The sequence below is a fragment of the Lolium perenne genome, chromosome 3 (assembly GCF_019359855.2).
Source record: "Lolium perenne isolate Kyuss_39 chromosome 3, Kyuss_2.0, whole genome shotgun sequence".
Lineage (NCBI taxonomy): Eukaryota > Viridiplantae > Streptophyta > Magnoliopsida > Poales > Poaceae > Lolium > Lolium perenne.
This window is the reverse complement of record NC_067246.2, coordinates 256,188,506-256,209,882: the sequence shown is the minus strand read 5'-3', so window position 1 is coordinate 256,209,882 and position 21,377 is coordinate 256,188,506. Positions and strand designations below refer to the sequence as shown.

The following is a 21,377-nucleotide window of genomic DNA, read 5'->3' as shown; positions in this document are numbered from 1 at the left end:
TCTCCTTCATGATGTATTTCATGTGAGTCAACTGAAGAAGCACCTAGGCAAATCAGCGGTTCCCAACACAACTCTTCCGCTGGTGACTCCTGATGGCAAGGTAAAAACGGCTCCCTTCGCTATCCTTGACCGTCGCCAAGTACCTCGTAGTGCTGGAGATTATGATATTGCTGTTGCACAATGGTTGATTCATTGGGAGAGCTTATCACCGGAGGAAGCTACCTGGGAAGATGCCAAGTTCATCCAGGCAACATTTCCGAATTTCAAGCCATGATGTCTTGACTCCAGGGGGGGGGGGCCCTGTCAGGACCCTTGCCTAGTGCCAGGTACCAGTTCACCACTCAGACAAGAAGCAAAAGCAACGGCAGTCCAAACCAGTGAGTTGTCAGTTTTACCCCTTCTTTATGCCTTGCTATCTGAACCATGACAAGGTTAAAATTGTATTTCCGCTTGAGCTCGATCCAGATTATAAGGACGAGTGGGGAGGTCGGGAGGATCAAGCAAAATAAAAACAAATTATTTCCTGTCTTTAATTTTCAGCAATTTTATCTTCCTGTTCAATCTGGAGCCAAGCGGAGCTCCTTCTTCCTTCTTCCTTGTGCAGGATCGCTGGGTCCTGACAGGAGCTCAGATCTGGTGATGACACGATGGATTCAGGTTGCCCGCGGCGGATTCAACAGACGCGGAGACGGAGAAGCGCGGTGGAGTGAGGGTTTCGGCCCTCATTGGCCCCTCCGGACGAAATAAATACCGACCGAAGCTAGCAATAAATGGGACCCAGTAAAATATTTATGTGCCTCCCCGCGTATACAGGATTTGTTCTGGCCCAAAAAAAAAGTGAAAATCCTAAAACCAGCCTGCAAATGCGATCCATGTTAAGGTTTGAGGTTCTGCTAGAGATGCTCTAACACATAGGTCCTTCAAGATTTTGCTCAAATAGGTTCTTCAAGATTTATCTAAATCACCTGCGTTAACAATAAGGTCCTCGCCTGCCTCGCTAAACAATCCTGCTACCGCGGTCCGTCTCGGCTTTCTACCGTTCGCTCCCCTCCGCTCGCCGCGCCGCCTGCATCCCAGCTACCCGGCCCTGCGCGGAGGCTCCACGGAGAGGCATGCCGCGCGTGGTGTCTCGTTCGCCGCCACCCCGCCGGCGGCGGCGCTCCCCGTCGCCGATGTACGGCAACCGGCGGATCCGACGAGATCGCAGCCGCTCCCCTGGCCCCTCCCGGTACGCGCGCCCCGAACCCCTCTCTCTCTCCGCCCCCCTCCTACCGCAAAGTTGGTTTGGTTTCTGGTAGATTATCAGCATAGCTCAAGGTTGTCCGGCTTACTGCTTCCATATCTTAGCCTGTCCGTGTTGATACCAAACTTTTTTTTTCGAAAAGGGGGAACGAAGCCCCGTGCTCTGCATCGATTTGATGCATACATCCTTTATTACTATGTTGCAACCAAATTAGTTGCGTTGGTTTGGAGGCGTGCTTGTCGAAGTGACAGTTAGCACCAGAGTTATAATAGAGCTTCAAGATTTTGAAATCATGTATCTGTGACTATCCTTACCGTGTTTCATGCTGTCTTCGGTCCGCCATCAGCTACTGTCTGCATTCATTTATCCCGGGTTACATATTGGCTGGGATTGGAATGGATCTATGTGTTGCGTGCAAGACTGATGAGATGTGGAGATTGTTTGTTTTGGGGGATGTTGTTGATGGGGATAATTAATTAGTTAATTAATTTAGCAAAGAATGGACATCAAGTGTGATTGTAAGTAAGTCAACTGAAATAAAAGATTCATTTCAAGAGAATACGATACCTGATTATAATGTCATATCATCTCATATATTCACGGACGTATGTTGCTCTTTTATACACGTAAGATTGAATAAATTTGATTAATCTTTTATACACTGTGGTGAGTTGCAGCTATTGTTTCATATACAACTTTTGCTGTCACCCCTGTTTTAGAATGGAATTATGATGGGGTGTTTTGCACAAGTATGTCTCATGTCCAATGATTTTCTTAAGTGAACTCCATACAAGAAACCTTAGCTCCATTTTCTAGGACTTCTGTCAATCGTGGGTAAGTCAGCCAAAAAAAAACTGATAATGTTGAATTGGTGTATTTGAATGTGCTTGTATTTTTTTGGTATGAATATTGACATGATGACATGTCATCTGTCTTTCTTCCCCGTTCATGTTTAGTATGCTGATGGGCTGAACATCTTTTTTGTTGTATTTTGCTATTCATATTCTTAAGCTTGGTATCCTCCTGCTAGATTGGACAGGAGCCAGTCCCCAATTCATAGGAGGCGTAGGACCTCTCCATCACCGAGGAGACATAGACGACGGAGAAGTCGGAGCAACTCAAGTTCCCTTGTAAATAACTCCTGTAGCCCAAGTCGTGGATCAGAACAGAACAGTTTAATTGAAAAACAAAAGAAGGAAGAAGAAGAGAAGAAAAGGTAAAATTCTTTTCATTCTTGCTAAGTGAACACGTTGCCATTTTTTACATTGCTACGGGTCCCTCTTATTTTTTTCTCACAGAATTTTAAACTAATATAGACATTCTTGTGAAACTGTAGCATTCTTCCAATCTTCTCTATGTTGTTTGCTCTGCATTAAGTCCACTCTGTCTAGTCACGTATTGGAGCTCTCCATCATCAACAAAATGCATCATGTTGAGAAGTGTCCAATTGTCTATATGTTAATCCAAACCATCAACTAAGCACAAATGGCAAATTCTTATTGCTGTTCCTTCTATTTTAAGCTGGCATCTCAACTCTGAATGGTAAGTTTCCTGTTCTTGTAAATACTAATTGTACCATCTCCAAAAAAGCACAACTATTATCCAAGTCCCGTACGTCTATGTATTCGATTATGCCACGTTCTTCCACTATATTACTGTATATTGCTACAGCAGGTGTTTTTTAAAACAACAAAAGGGTTGAATACCAATGTGTAACAATATTTGCTTCTGTTTTCTTGATGGATCATGCTGGTGTTTGTTCTTTACTCCATCCCATTTTGTTCTGAAATTGATGTCCTACAAACTGGCTTATCTCACACTGATCATGACACTTTTGCAAGTTGCCCTTTGGCTTGATGGACAAAGTTACCTCATTTTGAACTTATTAATTTGTAGATTTATTTTAAACTTTCAAACGCGCACTTATTTCGATCAGGAATCCTGCCGTTCATTTGTATTAAACCAACTCCTTCACTTGTTCAACACAGACGCCAAAAGGAAGCTGAACTTAAGTTGTTGGAAGAGGAGCTTGCTAGGAGAGTTGAAGAAGCCGTTAGGAAAAATGTTGAGGAGCGTCTGAACTCTGAGGAGGTAAAAGATGAAATAAAACGCCGAGTTGAGGAAGGTATCAAAAAGTTATTTGATGAGGTTGATGCTCAGCTACAAAAAGAAAAGGAAGCAGCTCTGCGTGAAGCCAGACAGAAAATAGTAAGTATTATGCATGTCATGTGATCCTTATCAGTACATTTTGCTTGGAGCAACATGGCGCTTTTATACTTTGATTTTGAACGATTCAGCTTCCTCATGAGTTCTGATGGTGTTGGTGCTAATATATCTATATTTTTTCATCTATGCATGGCAAACAAAATTCCAAACATGTGTAAATATATATGCAATCATATCACCAGAACTGGAAACGAGCAAATGTTTTCTTAACTTGTTTTCACAATCAGCGAAACCAAACAGATACACATGATTTCTGATTTGTTTGTCTTTGACGAACCTTTTCCATGTTTACTCGCTCAGTTCTAATTCGACATCGACAAAACTTTGCAGGAACAAGAAAGAAGAGAGAGGGAGGAGCTGGATAAGATGATCGAGGAGAATCGAAGGAAAGTAGAAGAATCTCAAAGAAAAGAAGCTATGGAGCAGCATCAGAAAGAGATGGAGCGATATTTGGAGTTGGAAGGGATCCAAAAGCAAAGAGAAGAAGCTTTACGCAGAAAGAAGATGGAAGAGGAGGAAGAACGAGCTAAGCAGATGAAATTACCAGGGAAGAACAGCCATAGGCATTGATTTTGTGTGTGTTGTACTGTGTATTGCTATCTTGCAAGAGCGCGCATATAACTTTTACCGACGCATGTAATGACAGTCATATCTTATACAGGCGTCGGTAATTCTCCGTAGAGCTGAGCTACTTGTGTGCCTCCTGCCTGGTTGTAGTGCTAACTTTTTTCTGAAGTTGGCACAATTAATTGTCGTGCTGATAATACCAAGCGCTAGACGCAATTCAAAGATGAAGTTGGCATGATTGACTGTCGTGCTGATAATACCAAGCGTTCAGCGCAAATCTTTTTTTCTGAAGTTGGCAAAAATTGTTGCCATCTCTTTATTTATCTGAGAAATATTTTACTATTGTAATTTTGAGAAAACCAATATACAGAACATGCTCGAAAATACAAAGAAAATAGCACAACGGCATCTTGCAGTCCTTTATAGTTAGGTATTCCCTGTGACTCCATATTCAAAACATTTAAAATTCTGTGACATAGCAGCAGCGGTCTAGAGAGGACAGTCCCAAAGATTACTTACGGTCTACTTGGTTCGTAGGATTCCAAATCGCAAGAATGGGACAATGTAGGAATGTAATGTTAGGGACATTTCAATCCTACAGTATATTTATCTGTATGATTTTACCGTAAGAGAAAAAGTCTTACCATGAGGTTGGAGTTGTTATTAGATTTCTCATTCAGTGTAGTGAAAATCATTTCTTTAGTAATAAAATCCCATGAAATTCAATCCTACAAACCAATTAACATAGGTAAACTTGACAAGAAATTATATCCTTCAGAATTTGTAGTACATAATTCCTTCGGGTCAAAGAGTCTCTTATGTGCTTTGATGCAAGGTGAACTGGTATAAAAATGGTACTTCATACTGAGGGCGATTTTTTGGCTCTCTGTTTCGCGAGAAGCCGTTTTTTCAAACCAATGATCTGTGCAAGGAGATGGTGCCGGGTAGGGACAGAGATCCGGTGCCCCGACTGAGGCAGGGCACGGATGAACAATACCGTGCCCTGCTGCTTTGGCCGTTGGATCGAAAATGAATAGACCAGATTTCGCACTGCGGCTGTAGCAGATGTCCCTGTAGTAGATCTGTGGACGATGCCTGTAGCGAATATACTGCTGTAGATGTCCCTGTAGCATGCGCCTGTTCACGTTCATCCAGCCATTGGTTCTCGATCCAACGGCCAGAAAAGGCAGCAGGGCACGGTACTATTCATCCGTGCCCTGCCTCAGTCAGGGCACTGGATCTCTGTCCACCGGGTAGTTGCTGAAAAGTAGATTTTCTACCTATCTATATTTTTTTCTGACAATCAATACCACATATATTTATAATAATAAATAGTACATAGTAATGAGACACCAGATGACCTTCAACTATTACAAAATGACACCAGATGACCTTCAACTATTACAAAATAACCAACAAATCTTCAAGATCTTTAAACTCTTTCTTCTTTCATAACATAATCTTGTACCTTTCCGGAGGCAACTGAAGGTAGATACCAAACCACAGACCTGAAAATACCAACGAAAATTCTTCCATAATTTTTTGATCCGCAATGCCAAGACTATATGCACGCGCGTAGCTAATGAAGTAGTCAATCACCATCTGCAAGAGTACCAACACCAAAGTAACCGAACAAATTCGTCGATGTCGCTGGAAACCTGAGAGTACGAATCACTATTATCGAGGACATAGCAGCCGGAACAAATATTGTGAGGACTAACATCCTCATGGCAACCATGAGAAAAGATCCTAGATCGATCTGCCGAAGTAAGATCCGAAGAACCATACCTACAAAAGTTTAATCTTTCAACACCAACATTAACACCAGAGGAATATCTCATCATCAAAAAGTAAGCAGAAGATTAATTATTCTAGGCCCTGACATCATGGTTGATTTAGAAGAAAAAAAAGACGACTACCTATCTATCTATAATCCTCAACAGAAGGTAAAGAAAATCTTAAAAATGGTACATAAAAAATTACAAACAAGTTTTTGGACCACCATAATTATGTAAATAAAATGCTCCCCGGAAAAGATAATGTACGGATGAACCTAGGATGTTACTTTGATACTTCCACGAGAGGCCGCTGATGGAATAAATGAAAGCTTGCATTCACTGACAAATTACTTCACTCGACACGTCCAATATCGGAATGAATGAATGTACACGAGTCATTCATGAAGTGACGTAAGTACGATCATGAGTTTTTTTTTTTTTTTTTTTTTTTTTTTTTGAGATGAAGAGTAGGAGTAGGTGTTTTTAACACCTACTCCTAGAGCTGATAAATGTGCTGGTGAGTGGTCAAATCTTGTACTATCACGACGATCGTCAAGCACAAGCTAGCAGCGAGCAAGCTACAGACAGAGGCGGCTGAGTTTCCTGTGCTCTTAGCATGTCGTGCTAACTCATCTGCTATGCTTCCCTTTCCTGCATTGACCCCCATCACTCAAATTTGGGTAGTTGTTAATCTGACGATTTATCAATCCTTTCAACTAAACTACTCCACTTTGTGCTGCGTCGTTGACCAAAGTTGTGGCATGACATGGATAACATGCTGAGCTGAAGCGCATATTTGACTATCTGACTATCATAATGGTCAATATATAATGCCAGCTTGCCAAAGTTGCCAATTAGGAACAACTAGGAATTTAGATCAGAGGCATAAGCCGAAACAGGCTAGCAGCTTACACCAATAGAAGTCACGGTCTCACGGAACCGCCAGCTCTGACAAGTGGTTTCCCTCACCATACAAAAGGAAAGTAAGTTATTTTTTTCCAACTTTGACCCACGCCTACCGCCCTTGCTTCTGTCGGTAAGCCACCATCAATGGCTGGACTTGCTCCCGCACGGATTGGTCCGATTGTGCCAAGAACATATCGCAATAGGGGTAGCTAGGTGGAGTACGACAACGATTCGTCGGACTAGTTAGGTCTGACGAGCGTTGACTAAAAGTTATCGTCCCCCAAAGCTTTACAATATATTCCCTCGGTTTCTAGATATAAACCATATAGTTTTTTGACACAGAAATTAAAGAACACATATTTAGGGAAAATTACACAATGCTTTGCTGGAATTAACCCTAGGCAATTGACGCGAGCTAACAAAGGAGTTTGCATAAGATAATGAAACCTAATCAAATCTCTAAAAAATATTGTCCATACAAGTAAGGCAACACAATAAATTTATATTCTAATTTTTTTCTCAAAACTTATGTCTGAATTGTTTCACAAAAAACTAGTATATAACTTATTTCTAGGAACAGAAAGAGTACATGATAATCAACCAAAAAACTGTAGATAGAAGAAGGGTTTCTCTTACGGTTCACACCCAAAAAAATGAATGTGTAGTTTTTCCTGCAAATTTTAGGTTTTCTGCAGTTTTGCGGTATCTAGAGATGCTCCCATCCCTCAAATTAGCTGTTAATTTGACAATTTATTGGTCCTTTCAACTACTGTCTCCATCTATATATATTACTCTGCGCTGCGTGGTTGACCGAAGTTGTTGGGCATGACATGGATAACACATGCGGAGGCGTAGCCCATATTTGACTCTCTGACTATCATAATCGCCAACTACATAACGCCAGCTCGCCAAAGTTGCCGATCGGCAATTTAAGACCAGAGGCGTAGTAAGCCGTAGCAGGTGGCACCGGTAGAATTAGTCACAACACAGACCGCTGCTCTAATCAGTGTTTTTACCTCAACAATTCCAAAACAAAATCACAAGTTCAAAAAAATTCCAAGTTTGACCAGAGCCCTGTCCGTCTACGCCACGCGTGGGCCATGGACAAATGGGCCCGGCGACAAACCCGCCCCAAGACGTCATGGTGCGGCCCCACGAACTCCGACACGTCGCCTCTATCCCAGCGCCGACTTTTTTTACCGCCCATTTTTTTTCCTGTCCTCCCTTTGACCCCCGCCCACTGCCAGGTGGGCCCGCGAGCGCGCGTCGGAACTCTCGTGAACGGCTGGGCCCGGGCTCGCTTACCGCGCAGCGATTCGAAAACCGAATCAAAGCGGAATAAATTAATCGGCGGGGGGAAGAAATTGACTGCGAAGAGCACGCACACGAATCCGCTCTTCTCGCTTCTTCTTCCTCTCCCTCCCGGCTGCGACCCTGCCTCCGGTCTCGCTGTCGAACACCTCATCATCGCCGCAGGCAAAGGCCAAGGCGGGCACGGAAGCTTCGCTTGGGCGCGGGGGGAGTAGGCTCCTCGGCCGATCCGCGTCCCCCTGCGGCGGCGCGATCCCCGGAAGCCTCGCCGGATCGCCGGAGACAGTGTGAGTACCGGGCAGCAAGAACCGCTGTACTGCAGCCGAGTTCTTTTTTTTTAAGCATTAGCGTGCGTTTGTGCTGACGAGTGACCTCTCCCGCCCTCTCCGTTTGCAGTTGCTGGAGTCGACCCGGTGCCGGTGGGGAATTTTTGCGAGTTAGTTAGATTAGAAGGCGGGATTGCGATGGAGGAGTTGCTCGGCACGGAGATCGGGAAGCACGACTACGACTGGTAATCATATTGCTCCCGTTTTGTTTTTTTGGCCCGATTCGATTTTATTTGTGATTCCCTTGTTTCTTTCTGTTCCTTTCCTTTCAAACCGGCACCATCGATGCAAGCTTACTGAAATACTATGTTTCCAATTTGGAAATTCCAAACGTTTTGGAGCGGAATCATGGTAGGGTACGACTGTCGGTTGTGGCAGGTGTGGCCTTTTCTGGTTAACGACTGCCGGAAGTGAATAATTGAACCAGTTTGGTTTAGTTGGGATTAGAGAGAAGCAGAGTATCTACTCCCTGGATGGTTGGTCGGTCTGTGGGCTCCTTTCTAACGGAGCAGCGCATGGGGCGTACCGTACTGTGGCCTCTGGGAGTGTCAATTTATCTTGGAAAAGGCAAAATAAAATAAATGTAGCTTCACAATTAGGCTGACCAGTTGAATGTCCAACTTTTAGGATGTCTTGAATCAGACGTTATGACACTGTAATAAGTAGCTTAATTAGTATACTGTAATAATACAAATACCAAGATTCTGTAACACTAGCAGATACATACGGATTCGGCTGTGAAATTCGTTTTTGGAAGACTGAAAGATGGACCAGTGGCAACTGGCTACCTAAAGATACAGTCCACAATTTCATTCTCAGTTTAGCTGAGTTTGTAATTTGTTTGTAATTAATGTTTTCAGTTGCACTTATATATAGTGCTCCCTCCGTCCCATGGAACATGTCTTAAATTTGTCTAGATAAGTTTCGTGGGACGGAAGGAGACAGGGAGTAATGTATAAAACCCTCATCGACCTTAATACCGTGTTGAGATAAGTAGAGCTCCATCTAGGTGTACAATAAAGTTTACTAGGATCTCATCCGCATGAGCAGAGCTTACCATGAAAAAGAATTCAAATGAGATGTTGTGCTGTTACTAGAACCTAGAGGTATATGCATTTGATGTGTTCTCTGATCGTCGTCTTGTATGGATAAAGCATTTCTGATGTTTTATGTGCGCACATTTGTGCATCTGTTATTCCTTTTCTTCTTCTGATTTTATATAACATGTGTATGCATTCCTCAGGCTTCTTACTCCCCCGGGAACTCCCCGTGCTCCTAAACTGGAGGTTGCTGAGAGAGCCCCACCCTCAAATGTGCCTAAACGAATTATCACCAGATCGGCCTCTACGACCAGAGCATCAAGGGTTGGTACCATTAGCTTCAGATATGTGTTGGTTCTGTTTTTATTACCAAATTGTAGTTTCAAAGTAGTTTTTCTTTTTTGCTTTATTGGGTTGTTACATGCTTTTCAGTGACCCTCTGTGCATGTGTTACGGTTAGGAACAAGACTCAAGAGTAACTTGTGCAAAACTAGTCACACACACATCCACCCACACACGTCCATGCGCAGAATTGGTATCGGTTTTGATACTGCATTCGTGAATTCGAGAGCATGTTATGAACAACATATTTGGCTCACCAAAACGTCTTATAATTTAGAACAGAGGTACTATTTAACTAGTTGCAGTAAACCACTTGAGTCAGTTGAGCCCAGCCTACTGATTACACCATATGATCTCATGGTTATATTAACTGTTCAGTGCTTCATATTGTTTCTATGGAATTAGTTTCTCTCTGTAGTTTATCTTCCTCGCTGGGAATAATTCAAGAGGGATTTGCATGAGGGCCAAGTCTACAAACAAAGTGGATTCGCTTAATTTTTTCATTTAGTAAGATATTGTAGACTACAATGCAAAATTATGTTTTGAAGGAGTCTATATGACTTGTATAGTTGTTCAGGGCTGTAACTTCTGATCTGCAATCACAGTAGTAGAAATGCATGGTCTATCTCTGGCCTCTTGATTGACAACTGAATGCTGATCTTACAAATGGGGAAGGTTAAAGAAAAATTGTTTGCATTGAACAGCCCAGGAAATTAATAGGATATTATACATCTTAATTTCATGCTTCATAGGTACAGCTTTCACTTTCTATGGACCATAATATCTTGTTTAAGTTGCAGCAAGCTCTACATAAGTAAAAAAGTTAGAATAATAACTTGCTGTTGGTAGAACCTTTTGTTCTGCTCATTGGGCTATGCTTGGAAAATCAGTAAAATACACAAGGTTCAGGTGTGAGGCGTCTGGTCGACTTTCGGTATTATTGGGTTTCTCTTATGTAATTTTGGAATGTTTTGCAGTGTTAAATATTTTCTTTTTACAGTCTATGATATATGTTTTGTCCAGTGAAAGCAACAGTACTTTTTCTCCAGTTAGGAATAGGACAATGCACATACTTGATATAATGCTATTGCCCTGTCATTCTTCTAATCATGTAGTATACTTATCTGTACAACTTCTCCTTGAAACTTTGTAATACTCGCTTAGTGGATATATGATGATGATCTTAACTAACATAACTGTATGACATGTTTATTTCAGCCTTTCGTTCATGAGGCAGAGAATGGGCATCCCACAATTCCCACTAGACCAGCAAGAAGCTACTCTCGCCCTTCAATTCAATCTGCTCTCATGTCTACCAACAATAGGTCATCAGTGCTCACTGCAAGCAATTCTTCTGTCAGTTCGAGACCTACAACCCCTACCAAGAGGATTAGCATTGTTCCACCATCAAAGCCATCAGCTCAAGCTTCACGTGCGGTGACAGCACGATCATCTACTCCAGCCAAAACTCGTCCGCCTAGTCCAGCCAAAACTCGTCCATCTACTCCAGTCAAAAGCTCTTCTTATGGTTCCCACTCCATGGGCAACTCGACTGGTGTAAAGAGCTTATCTGCACAGAACTCAAGGTCATCAACTCCAACCTCTCGTCCCCGAATGGTTTCCAGCTCATCATCAAGCACCGCTCCTGCAGTGAGTCGTCCCAGCTCATCCTCTGGTAGAATTCCTGCAATTTGCCGTACTAGCTCTTCCTCAAGTACAGCTTCAGTAAGCCGTTCTAGTTCTCGGTCGTCTACACCTACGCGCCAACCTGTCATGCGCCCATCAGCTCCACCCATTGGTCGCTCACCATCAGTTGGGCGGATTTCTAGCACCAGTAACTTAACATCTGGTGGCCGATTGATAGCCAACCGTGGTCGAATGTCAGCACCCTCGTCAGCACCATCGTCAGCACCACCATCCCGTCCAAGTTCCCCAAATTCACGTTCGCGAGCTCCAGTTAGGCCACTAGATATTCCAGATTTCCCAAGTGATACTCCACCTAACTTAAGGACAAAGCTACCAGAAAGGCCATTATCTGCTGGTAGAGCACGGCCAGGAATTGGTTTGGGAGCCAGGTCAACCTTGAATGCTGAACCAATTACCTCAGCTCCTATGAAGAAGATGTCTGTGCCTGCTATTACCCGAACTAAATCTTCTGATGCGCCATCCAGGACACTTTCTCTTACCAATGGACACCACAATCGACAGACTGAGAGATCTGTTATGGACAGTCAGCCCGCTAGACCCTCTCGGTCTGCCACAAGTGAAGACAATGGATTCGGTAGGACAATATCAAGGAAGTCACTTGACATGGCTATCAGGCATATGGTATGTTTGGGGCTCATGCCAATTATAAATTGTCAGCCTTTTCGTTTATTTGGAATTGCTTTCAATCAATTGTTGTATTCACTTCATAATGGTTTCTGAGTAATATTGTAGGCCGAGGACCTAGTACACCATTAATTATAATATTACTGAGAAGAATCTGAGTAACTTTTATTTATGACAGGACATTCGACAGAACTTGGGTGGCATCCGTGGTGCATCTCTGTTTCCTCATAGCATCCGGTCTTCTACTGCAAAGGGTCAGCCAGCTCGAATGTCGGATCCTGGCCATCAGAACTCAAATAGTGAGCATGACACTTATACCGACAATGGCAGCATCAACGGACACTTCTCTAGTGATTCTAATGGAGCTCTTTCACACTATGGTGGGAGCTCAACTGATTCTCCAGATAGAGAAAGCATTGGAACTAAAGACACATCGAGTGAACTGGATATATATGGCAGTTCAAGGTATGAGGAGATGTTACTGAGGGAAGACGCTCAGAACACGGACTGGTTGCACAGTGTCGATGACAAGTCTGACCAGAGCCCTGTGTTCGATCACCGATTCGAGCCACTCCCGGAGCCATTTGGTCCACTATGATGTTTACCATTTGTAAAGGTTTTGTCCATAATTATGTTTGTTCTTTCCAATTGCGAGGCTTTATGCTTTTTTTAGATGAAGCAAGAGCTTTATTGCCTCACGTCCGTTGCGTTGAAAGATACACACACCCACGATGAGTTGTATTATGTTTGCCTGTTTCTGCTTGGTTTTACATTTCCCCCATCTTTTCATATATCTGGTTGAAGATAGCAAGATTGTGGGGTTTTACTATGTACCTCTTTATCCAGAGACTGGAAGCTCCAAGTACCAGAACACTACATGCTTATAACCTTTTTCTTATGACTATTCACATTGGCTTTTCAAGTTTCAATATGATTTGATAACTTTGTTTCTGGTCTCCCACATGTTGGGTTGTAATTTAGAGAGATACGTTGTTGCTGCACTCACATGTTTATGCTTGAAATCCTGGCATATGTTTCTCTATCAACAGCCAGTGGTCCTTCTGGCTAACCAAGATGGGCACGCAAATGTGATTTACGTCCAGTAACAACTATTGGGATACATAGTGTATATAAATAAATAAACCATTCTTTTGTTTTGCAAGGAGGTTCTTCTACAACTCGAGTTTGCCAGTTCCTTTTATCGTTGATGTTGTGTAGAAGAAATCCGATATTCACATGGCAAGCTTACCAAATTTTTTCGACAACAATAACAAAGCCTTTATTCCCAAACAAGTTGGGGTAGATTATAGGTCAAACCCATAAGATCACGTAACCAATTCGAGATATTAATATTATTTTCTTTATAAAAAAAAGCTTACCAATTTTTTTCTATAAAAAAATATATTAATATCATGGATATACCAATTACACACCTAGCTTCTGCAATAACGAAATGTCCTAAACGCATTATAGATGTACACAATCCTAAAACAAAACGAAAAGAAAGATCTTGCTACATTGATCAAATTCTTGTAGCTACACCTATTTCTCTTTGTTCCCGCTACATCAATTTCTCCAGTCTTACAGATCTACTACCTCGGTTCGCATTTAATTGACGTGAGGCTACAAGTGATCATTGCTAGATGTTCTCACAACTGTGCGTCGATTATTTACGACCGGATAGAGTACATACTTTCCTTGCCTTTTCACATTAAAACAAAACGAAAAGAAAGATCCCGCTACATTGATCAAATCCTTGTAGCTACACCAATTTCTCCAGTCTTAAAGATCTGCATACTTTCCTTGCCTTTTCACATTAAAACAAAACGAAAAGAAAGATCCCGCTACATTGATCAAATCCTTGTAGCTACACCAATTTCTCTTAGATCCCGCTACACCAATTTCTCCAGTCTTACATATCTCCATACTTTCCTTGCCTTTTCACATTAAAAGAAAACGAAAAGAAAGATCCCGCTACATTGTTCAAATCCTTGTAGCTACACAAATTTCTCTTAGATCCCGCTAAACACCAATTTCTCCAGTCTTGCAGATTTCCATACTTTCCTTGCCTTTTCACATTGAAATAAGGTGTGTTTTATATCTTCACAATGTATCTCTCACTGCAGGAGGTATTGATGGTGTGCTGAAGTGTGCTTGTGGGACAAGAACCTGCGATGGAGCCTGAAGCAGGCGTAAGTCATTCTGTAGAAACTGTGGAACTGAATGCACCATTGGTCGAAAGGATGCTATGTTAGCCACTGAGTATGCTGGATGAGGGTTCACGTGGGATGGAGGCTGAATCAGACGTGAATCATTCTGCGGAAACGGATACACCATTGGTCGAAAGGATGCTATGTTAGCCACTGAGTATGATGGATGAGGGTTCACGTGGGATGGAGGCTGAATCAGACGTGAGTCATTCTGCGGAAACGGATACACCATTGGTCCAAAGTATGCTGTGTTAACCAATGGGTATGCTGGATGAGGGTTCACGTGGGATGGAGGCTGAATCAGACGTGAGTCATTCCGTGGAAACGGATACACCATTGGTCCAAAGTATGCTGTGTTAACCAATGGGTATGCTGGACGAGGGTTCACTGAGGATGCACAACATTCAGAAAAAGTAACATTTAGTATGTGTCAAAAAATCACATCCACAAAACTGCATGTACTGTTGATAGTCATCACGCTTTAAAATTTCACTTTTAAAATAATGAGCTTGTGACAACTATTAGTTTCCTCCCTAATCACAGACATTCCGAAGCGATGAGCTTTAAATACAACATATAGTAGTATTGTTTTTTACTTTACTACGGAAAGTTAACTACAGTATTTGAAATTACCTGAATGGTTGCTCAGATAATTTGAGAGCACACAGGGGAAGTAGGGGCAGTCGCCGTCCGCTTCAACAGGAGGACGCGGCACCAATGCCTTGAGCGTATTATTACTCATGTCAATAGCAATCATGTGCGTCTCGCCAGTGTGCAACCTCCCGGAGGAACTCATGTGAACAACATGGTCACCATGGATGCTCAGTGTCGGGAAAGCCGGTAACAAGTTCCTCACTGTTGAGACTATTACATCGCGGTCCGCAAGCTTCTCAACCGAGAATAATATGTCATCACCATGACCCTGAAACCCCTTGCGCCAACAGTTTTCAGAAAGCGACCTATTCCATACAGTGGCCTTCCAACCGACAAACTTACACGGCTCCTCCGTTTCCAAATCATCTAGAGGGGTGACAAAGTAGGGTTCATCGTACATCACATCCGGTGTTGGTGCCCCGTTTTGTTGGCAAGCTGCAGGCGGCGGAGGTGTCGAAAGAAGATGTTCGATCTCGATGAACTTGAGCGATCCGTTGGTGCAAGCGACGACGTCCCGAACGAACCATGGGCATATATGATTGTCCATGTTCTGGTTCAAGGGTAGAGGGATGAACCCCACCGCGAGGTGGGGATCCTGGCAGAGCACGTCGCACACCAGGATGCCCTTCCAGAGATCGACCCAGCCCAGCAGGCTCCCTCCGAGCAGGATCACCTTGTCCGCCCCGACCGGCATACGTTCCTCGGACAGCAGTCCCTCCAGCTCGAAGTGAGCATGTTTCGCGGTCCAAGCTTTCGACGCGGATGAGTAGGAGCGGAGCTGATACCCGCCCTCGAAGTACGTCAGCCCAGCCAGGATAAACTCTTCATTGTCGCAGGGGTATATGCCGAAACCATCTAACGAGATTAAATGCCGAAGCTTAGGACCCAGGTCCGGAATTGGGAATAGCTTAGGTTTCCCGCGAATGGCCTGATACATGTAGTATTCATCAACCAGCTCCTCGAACCCGGCGCCCCACAGCGATAGGTGCAGGAGAAGGAACTGCTTCTCCGAGCGGACGACGCGTGGCTCGTTGGAGAAATCGGCCTCCGTGTAGCCAGGGCAGTGGATGCACACGTAGGAGAGAGCCGGCGGGGCGGCGAAGCGGATGGTAACCTGGATTTCGCGTCCTTCGCATGTATCGAGTGTGGCCGTGGTAGAGTTTTTGCGGTCGGCAATGTACACCCTTGCATCCAGGAGGATCGAGGGGGGAAGGGCCCCTGCAGAGGCGTTGAGCTCCGTTATGGCGGGCGGGTTAAAGGAGCCGGCGATCATTGATATGGATCCGCTGCTCATTGTTGTTATCGGCGGAGGTGCAGATCTGATTTGTGTAATTGCCGCCTGCGAGGGTGAGCAGGGACGGGTTGGGGTTGGGGTTGGGGTTGAGGATGGGTGCTGATGGAGCAATTGAGTCGACGAAGCAGGATTAATTCCGTCGCTACGATCGCACGGGTCTGTGGGTTGGCGATAAAAGAGCAGGTCCAGCTTGTTGATTTTCCCCGCCCTCAGCCGAATTCCGCCGCCGCAGGCTGCTAGGAGTCCGGTTCCGACTCTTATAGAGTTTGGCTCCTAAGGATTGTGAATCCGGTTCATTTAATTAGATTCTGAATCAAGTCTAATAGGATCTCAATTTGATTCTAATAATTCTTTTATATTTGGACGTCACATGGAAATGGAAGTGTATTCGTTCTCTGGAATTTCACCGTTCATAAATCAAACCTGGTAGTTCACACAAAATATTTGGTGGCAATGCACTAAAATTTGATAATCATTTTCTAGATAAGAAGGGGCTACTATATATGAGCGCATCATCAGACCAAACCGCACAAGCAGGTCGTGCAAAGCTTTTGTAAAACTTCAGCATTTGAATTTTTAACCTCGCATCAACCGCATAAAATTTTGACAAAATTACTTGAAACCGGAGGGAAACTATTCACATGTGAAAAAAACCTTAAGCTTATTGGTCAGTCAATACATGCAAGTGTGTCCAGCTTACTTTTATGGGTTTTCTTTCGTAGAACTTATTGTACTGTTGTCAACTGTGCCTCACACCGTAAAACTTAATTAAGTACTTGAATTTTTCTTAGAGAAATTGATCTATAGAAGTACAACTTTGTGCAGGAGCAGACCACGGCGTCCTCCGCCGCCACCGGCGTCACCAAAAAGCACTCCAGAAGCAGGGGAAGAGCCAAGAAATCACATGATCCATACGAGTCCATGTATGGCTGCCTCCTTTGGGAGATGTTCCGCCAGGGGCCGTGGATTGAAGCTAGAAATCTTGACGAGGCAACCGTGGACAAGTTTAGAGGACCATTAGAGCCGGCATAAGTGCTAAACATGCACAAGAGGGGCTAATCCGAGGGCGAAGCATTAACATACTTGCCTAATAACATGATGTAGATCAAACTAGGGTTCTACTGCTAGCAAAAGTAGGCCCCTGATATCATTGTTAGAACAAAACATTACCCCTGGTATAGGATACAAATTACAGCATGCATAACAACTAATGAACACCAACAGAGAAGGATGAATGATTATTATGGGGCGATGGACTTTCCATCGTCACCAGCTTGTTGCAAGCGTGAAGCAGCGAGGTTGTGGATGATCTTGGGATCCTCCTGATCCCCTCTGGCCGCCACCAACACTGCCTTGGTACAACACGCGAGGTTCCAACCTTCCCACTACTTGTGCGCTTACTGCGTCCTTTGTTATTCTCAGGAGATTTTGGGGAGCAGCGAGGCTAGGGACTAACTTTATAGATCACACAGCCGCCACGTGCTTCCCGTGCATGCAACGGGGCAGACGGGGGGTGTGTGTGGGTGGGGGGAGGGCTGAACCATTTTTTGGTTGAGGTGCCCCGATCAGGGCGTTTAGGAGATAAGTCACATACATATAAGGTCCTCCTGGACGTTGGTCTTGTAGACCCTCTTTTTCTTTGAACGGTAAATGTTTTGACCTTCTCCTTTTATCTCTGACAGATCAATCCAATCCAAGGAGGATCCTCCAAGCGCCTCCCATCCTTCTTCCTCGTGATGGTCGGAAGCCCCCGCGCTGACAAGGTATTAACTTGTCAATGCCTACGTATTGTAGACTAGGGTTTAGTTGGATGTAGAGGGCAAGTAGATCTCGAAGGTTTCAGCCGAAAAGTACTCGACGAATATGAAACTAGGGTTGTGTTGACGGTAAATTAGATTCCTTCTTTGTCCCTCGACTCCCCCTTATATAGGAGGTGGAGCCGAGGGTTTCGTAATACACAAGTTTACAGAGTCCGGGAGGGTTTCTGACCCGTCCCGCAAGATTACAAGTATCGTTTCCTAATACAACTCTAGCTTTTCTTAATAGCATCTTGGGCTTCCGAATCTTCTTATTCTTCGGGTCGTGGGCCTTAAGTAAACCCCGGGTACCATCTTCGGCAGACCCATAGGGTATGCCTATGTCAGTAGCCCCCGAGGTTTTGCTTGAATCGCAGAGTCAGGGAAACTCTCCAACCTTAATCATTCAATACATCTGCCAAATTCATCACATATTTTTAGATACGCAATTCTATATTGTACAGGGATAATGGTAGTTGGGGCTAGTTCATCTGATGGATCAGGTACTAGTTAACTGCTCTAGTGGCAATCCGCAAAAACCTACTTCAAGATCACGTCCCTGGACATGATCTCGGGATACCGGTGTAAACTTCGACAGGTGCCGCTTAAGGTCTTACCATTCTGTCGAGTCCCAGTCATATTTTATCGGGTACCTAACGCGTCCGTTAGGATTTTTCTTCGTATCTGTTGATACGGAAAAAAGTAGCAAACCGACGTCAGAGACGGCGCTACGCCACGCAGAACGGATCTGGGGTCTTACCTTCGCAATGTTTTGCGGCATTCAGAGGTTATTCGCTACTTTGGCGCTCTGAGAATATATTGTCGAGTGCGTTTTCGGCTGCTGGAATAGCACATTTTATCGAGTCAACATATGACTTATTTTGCCTTCCCGATGGGAGTATATGTCGAGTTATTTGTATAACTCGAAATATGCTCACTTTTTTTTAATTTCATCGGGCACGCGAACAGCGTTCCCGATAGGAGTAGCCCCCGAGGCTACAGCCAAGAACTTGGTTGTAGGCTCAACACTTTATTGCCTCATATCAATGTATTTTTATTTTTCTCGAATTCTTTTTTTTTATATATTTATCGGGTGCGCGACCAGCGCTCCCGATGGGAGTAGCCCCCGAGGCTATGAGCAAATGCTTGCATTTGGTCATAGGCTCTCGACATTTCTATTTTGTCATACTCGAATTTTTCTTTTTCTCAAAGTAGCCCCCGAGCATTTGGGCAAAAACTTGTATTTGTTCAAAAGCTCTCGAAACAATCTTGTGTTGTCGCCATTCTTTCAAACCTTCGTATCCAAGATTTTCTCTTGCCAAGGTGACATCATTGGTGATGATAGCCACGATCACTGTATCGGGAAAACGCGAGAACTTCTCTCCCTCTGTCTTGTGGGCCCAAATTTCGCGCCAGTTTGACACGTCGCGCAAGTGGGGGACACACGTCCTCCGCTTTTCCTGGCGCACGTACTGTAGCTGCTGTGCTTTCTCGTATATAGGAAATTACTTTTTACCCCTTGTCCACGTGTACACCATCTGTCCCGCAATCTTTTGATCCAACGGCGTGACGGTTCGCCGCACCTCTATATAAAGGTATCGTCTTCCTCCTCTAGCCCTTTCGCTCACGCCGCACCTCTGCTTCTCCTCTGCAAGATCCTCCATTACTCTCCTTGCTTCAAGCGCCCAGCCAAACTCACACCCTTCGCGCACCAAGCTCATTGATGCCGCCTCGCATCCGTTTGACCAGGCACAACACTCCGGAGTCGAAGATGTCCGCCGAAGATCTGGAGTGGGAGAGATCCAAAATCTCCAATCAAGATATGAACCTGCTGAAGAAGTTGGGGTTCTTCAAGAAGGAGAACACGCTGCGCTTCCCCTCCGAGGAAAGCTACCCATCACCTCCAATGGAATATCGGGTCAGTTTTGTTGACCATCTGATCCGCGGTCTTTCTCCCCCAATCCACGAATTTCTCCGTGGTCTTCTTTCTGTTTATGGGCTTCAGCTACATCAGCTGACGCCCAATTCCATTCTCCACGTGTCGATTTTTATCACACTGTGTGAGTGCTTCCTCGGAGTCCATCCTAATTGGGCTCTGTGGAAGCGCATTTTCTGCATCCGTCGTAATGGCGTCCACGGCGTCGCCTATAACATCGGCGGCGTCGTTATCTGTGTTCGTCCTGACGTCGAATACTTCGATGTCAAATTCCCCGATTCTGTCCAAGGGTGGCGCAAGAGGTGGCTCTATATTCATGAGGAAAGCTCTGATTCAGTGGAGTACAACATTGCACCCTTTGACGGAAAAACCAAGATTCTTCGCCGCCGATCCTGGGATGCTGAAGCTACCGAAGAAGAGAAATTGGCGACAGAGGCGCTGATGTCTCGCATCCGTGAGCTCCAGAACACCCGCGGCAAGGAATTTTTGGGTATCCAGATCACAACATACTTCCTTAGGATTAGAGTGCAGCCGCTGCAAGCTCGCAAAAATCCCCTTTGGATGTATGCTGGTGATGAAGACGTCGAGAGAATTTCCAAGGACCTTCCTTTGAAGGACTTTGAGAAACTGATCCGAAGGATGTCAAAACTGAGCAAGAAGGACAGCATTCCAACTTCTTGCCGCATTGCGCCATATAGTGGCGCCAATCCCCTTCCCGAGGTAATTTTTCCTTTTGGTTGCTATATTGTCTCCTCGAGTTTTATTATTTATCGACTACTATCTTGCTAGCTTTTTTTGCATAACTTCCCCTTTTTTTTATTGACACTCTTTCTTTTTCTCAGAATCATCCCTCTCTCACTTCTCTTCCTCCTCTTCCTGAGGGTGGAGAAGTCGAAGACCGTACCGTTGTCGATGATGACAACCAAGGCACCTCGCGCCCTGATAGTGAAGTCGCGGATTCTCACAGATCCGCGGCTTCTTCTGAAAAAGATGCTGAGTCTGAAGCCACTGCTTCGACACACTCCCCTCCTCCTGCTTCTCCAAAGAACAAGAGGAAAAGGGATGAAGCCAAAGATTCCGGCACCTCCAAAGCCGAAGAAGCTGATCCTTCAGATGGGAAGGCAGCTTTCAATCCATACACCGATGCCCTCGTCAGCTCGTAAGTTATTCCTTACTCCTTAATTTTTGCTCTTTGACGTTTTTTATACCTTTTGCTTCTTATACTGTCGCCATTTTTATTGTAGTGGTGACGAGGAAGAAGAACAACCTATTGACGCGGCTGCTCGAACGAGTACGTCGCATACTTTGGTTGTGTCCGAAGCTCAGCATGATGGGGATGAAACTTCGCCTCCTCAGCAAAACGTCGAGCATTCGACTCCACCTGCAAGCCCCCGTGCCCCTTCGCCAAAGAGGGCAA

General features: G+C 44.4%; 2 protein-coding genes across 3 annotated transcripts; both read left to right on the top strand.

Annotated features, from left to right (window-relative positions):
- Positions 1-971: 971 nt before the first annotated feature.
- Positions 972-4,274, top strand: LOC127344806 (uncharacterized). Of its 2 annotated transcripts, none has more exons than XM_051371140.2 (4): positions 972-1,228; positions 2,283-2,459; positions 3,232-3,451; positions 3,800-4,274. In XM_051371140.2, the coding sequence occupies exons 1-4, from the start codon at positions 1,113-1,115 to the stop codon at positions 4,037-4,039; spliced, it is 753 nt and encodes a 250-aa protein (XP_051227100.1). In that variant the 5' UTR covers positions 972-1,112; the 3' UTR covers positions 4,040-4,274. The 2 variants fall into 2 exon arrangements, with proteins under 2 accessions (XP_051227100.1, XP_051227099.1); XM_051371139.2 differs by having other exon boundaries at positions 973-1,228; positions 2,274-2,459.
- A 3,798-nt stretch (positions 4,275-8,072) lies between these two features.
- On the top strand, positions 8,073-13,021 carry LOC127344805 (uncharacterized). Its single transcript, XM_051371138.2, has 5 exons — positions 8,073-8,318; positions 8,428-8,542; positions 9,601-9,721; positions 10,958-12,067; positions 12,249-13,021. The coding sequence occupies exons 2-5, from the start codon at positions 8,496-8,498 to the stop codon at positions 12,666-12,668; spliced, it is 1,698 nt and encodes a 565-aa protein (XP_051227098.1). The 5' UTR covers positions 8,073-8,318; positions 8,428-8,495; the 3' UTR covers positions 12,669-13,021.
- The last annotated feature ends 8,356 nt before the right edge of the window (positions 13,022-21,377 follow it).